The sequence below is a fragment of the Eimeria mitis genome, genomic scaffold, assembly GCF_000499745.2.
Source record: "Eimeria mitis Houghton genomic scaffold, Emh_scaff5794, whole genome shotgun sequence".
NCBI lineage: Eukaryota > Apicomplexa > Conoidasida > Eucoccidiorida > Eimeriidae > Eimeria > Eimeria mitis.
The window spans coordinates 1-1,853 of NW_013574039.1; the positions used below are offsets into that span (position 1 = coordinate 1).

At 45.8% G+C, this 1,853-nt stretch overlaps 1 protein-coding gene across 1 annotated transcript in view; it reads left to right on the plus strand.

The window, feature by feature from the left end:
- Nucleotides 1–1,123: 1,123 nt before the first annotated feature.
- EMH_0084340 (methyltransferase domain-containing protein, putative) overlaps nucleotides 1,124–1,853 on the plus strand; it is a gene marked incomplete at both ends in the record, with an annotated part of 2,320 nt that continues 1,590 nt past the window's right edge. The window contains 2 exons of the mRNA XM_013500740.1: nucleotides 1,124–1,232; nucleotides 1,685–1,755. Of these exons, the coding sequence (XP_013356194.1) occupies nucleotides 1,124–1,232; nucleotides 1,685–1,755 (180 nt within the window). The remainder of the gene's footprint in view (nucleotides 1,233–1,684; nucleotides 1,756–1,853) is intronic.

The following is a 1,853-nucleotide window of genomic DNA, read 5'->3' on the forward strand; positions in this document are numbered from 1 at the left end:
TATATATATATATATATATATATATATTAAAAAGAAAGAAAAAAAAAACAAAGGCATCATGCTGAGGTGTATATACAGCTCAGGTGTATGCGTACATACACCCAAGTGGGTTGGTTGCAGGGTTTAGGGTTTAGGCTCAAACCCTAAACCCTAATAAACCCTAAACCCTTGCGGGTAAACCCTAAACACCATATCGTAAACCCTAAACCACAAACCCTAAACACTTTTGACCAAGTGTGCGGGCCCTGAGCCCTAAACCCTTCTGTTTGTTTGTGAGAGCTCTACAAGGTCTAGGGTTTAGGGTTTAGGGTTTAGGGTTTATAGGGTTTAGAGTTTAGGGTTTGTAGTTTTGGGTTTAGGGTTCTCAGGGTTTAGGGTTTCGAATTTTTAGGGTTTAGGGTTTATATTTCAGGGTTTGTGTACTAGGGTTTAGGGTTTAGGGTTTAGGGTTTGTGGGGTGTATAGGCAGCTGCAGCACATCGATGCCCGGGGTGTACATACACCCCAGCAGAGGCACCGAACCCCTGCGTTTATACATTTATTTTTTTATATTTTTATGCTTTTCTAAATATAAATAAATAATTTAATATATATAAATAAAATAATATATAAACGGATGGATTATATACACAGTTTTCACTGCTGGGGGGCCCCCGGGGGCCCCCCATGGCCTGGGGCCCCCCAGGGGGCCCCCCGGGGGGNGGGGCCCCCCGGGGGGCCCCCCTCAGGGGGCCCCCAGTGCCCCCCGCTGCAACACACCAAAATAAACCCTAAATCCTTTCTTTTTGTTTGCTTTTATGTTTTTTTTGTTATAGTTTTATTATTTTTTGTTTATTTTTTCTTTTTTTTTCTTTTTTTTTCTTTTTTTTTCTCTTGGGGACCAAAAGCTAACCCAGGCAGACACAAGGGGGTCCCTAGGGTTTGCTTTTTAATTTGCTTTTTAGGGTTTAGGGTTTAGGGTTTAGGGTTTAGAGTTATTGTTTTGTATTGATTGCTTATGACTTTATAATAATTGTTTATAACAAAACAAAACCTCTCACCAGGGCCTAAATTTTTTTAATTAGGGTTTAGGGTTTAGGGTTTAGGGTTTAGGGTTTAGGGTTTAGAGATGTTGCAGCAACGCATGCTGCATGCAGCTGCTGGGGCTGCCGTTTTCGGCGCCTCTGCATATTTAGGGTTTCGTTATAAACTCTCCTCAGCCCCCGCCCCCCAGCAGGAGTCCTTTCCTACAGGTGAGCTAGCTAGCTGGCTAGCTAGCTAGCTAGCTAGCTAGCTAGCTAGGCATGTAGCTAGCTAGCTAGCTAGGCAGGTAGATAGCTAGCTGGATAGCTAGCTAGGCAGGTAGCCAGCTAGCTAGCTCGCTAACTGGGCAGGTAGCTAGCTAGCTAGCTAGGTAGGTGGGTAGCTAGCTAGCTAGCTAGCTAGGTAGCTAGCTAGCTAGCTAGCTATGCGGGTTTATCGCTAGGTGCTGGTGGAGGGGTAGTAGCAGCTGGTTGGGGTTTGCTGCTGCTGCTGCTGCTGCTGCTGGGGCTGCTGCTGCTCGTAAGCTAAACCCTNCAGCTGGTTGGGGTTTGCTGCTGCTGCTGCTGCTGCTGCTGGGGCTGCTGCTGCTCGTAAGCTAAACCCTGTCTAGGGTTTAGGGTTTAGGGTTTAGGGTTTAGGGTTTAGGGTTTGTGGTTTGCAGAGGCAGAGAGGAGACACATCTTCTTTACGAAGGCCGACAGCTGGGACAGAGATGTAGCCTTTCAGGAGCGGGTGCACTCTAAACCCTAAACCCTAAACCCTAAACCCTAAAAACCCTAAACCCTAGAAATGCTAAACCCTAATAACCCTAAACCCTAATAACCCAAAAC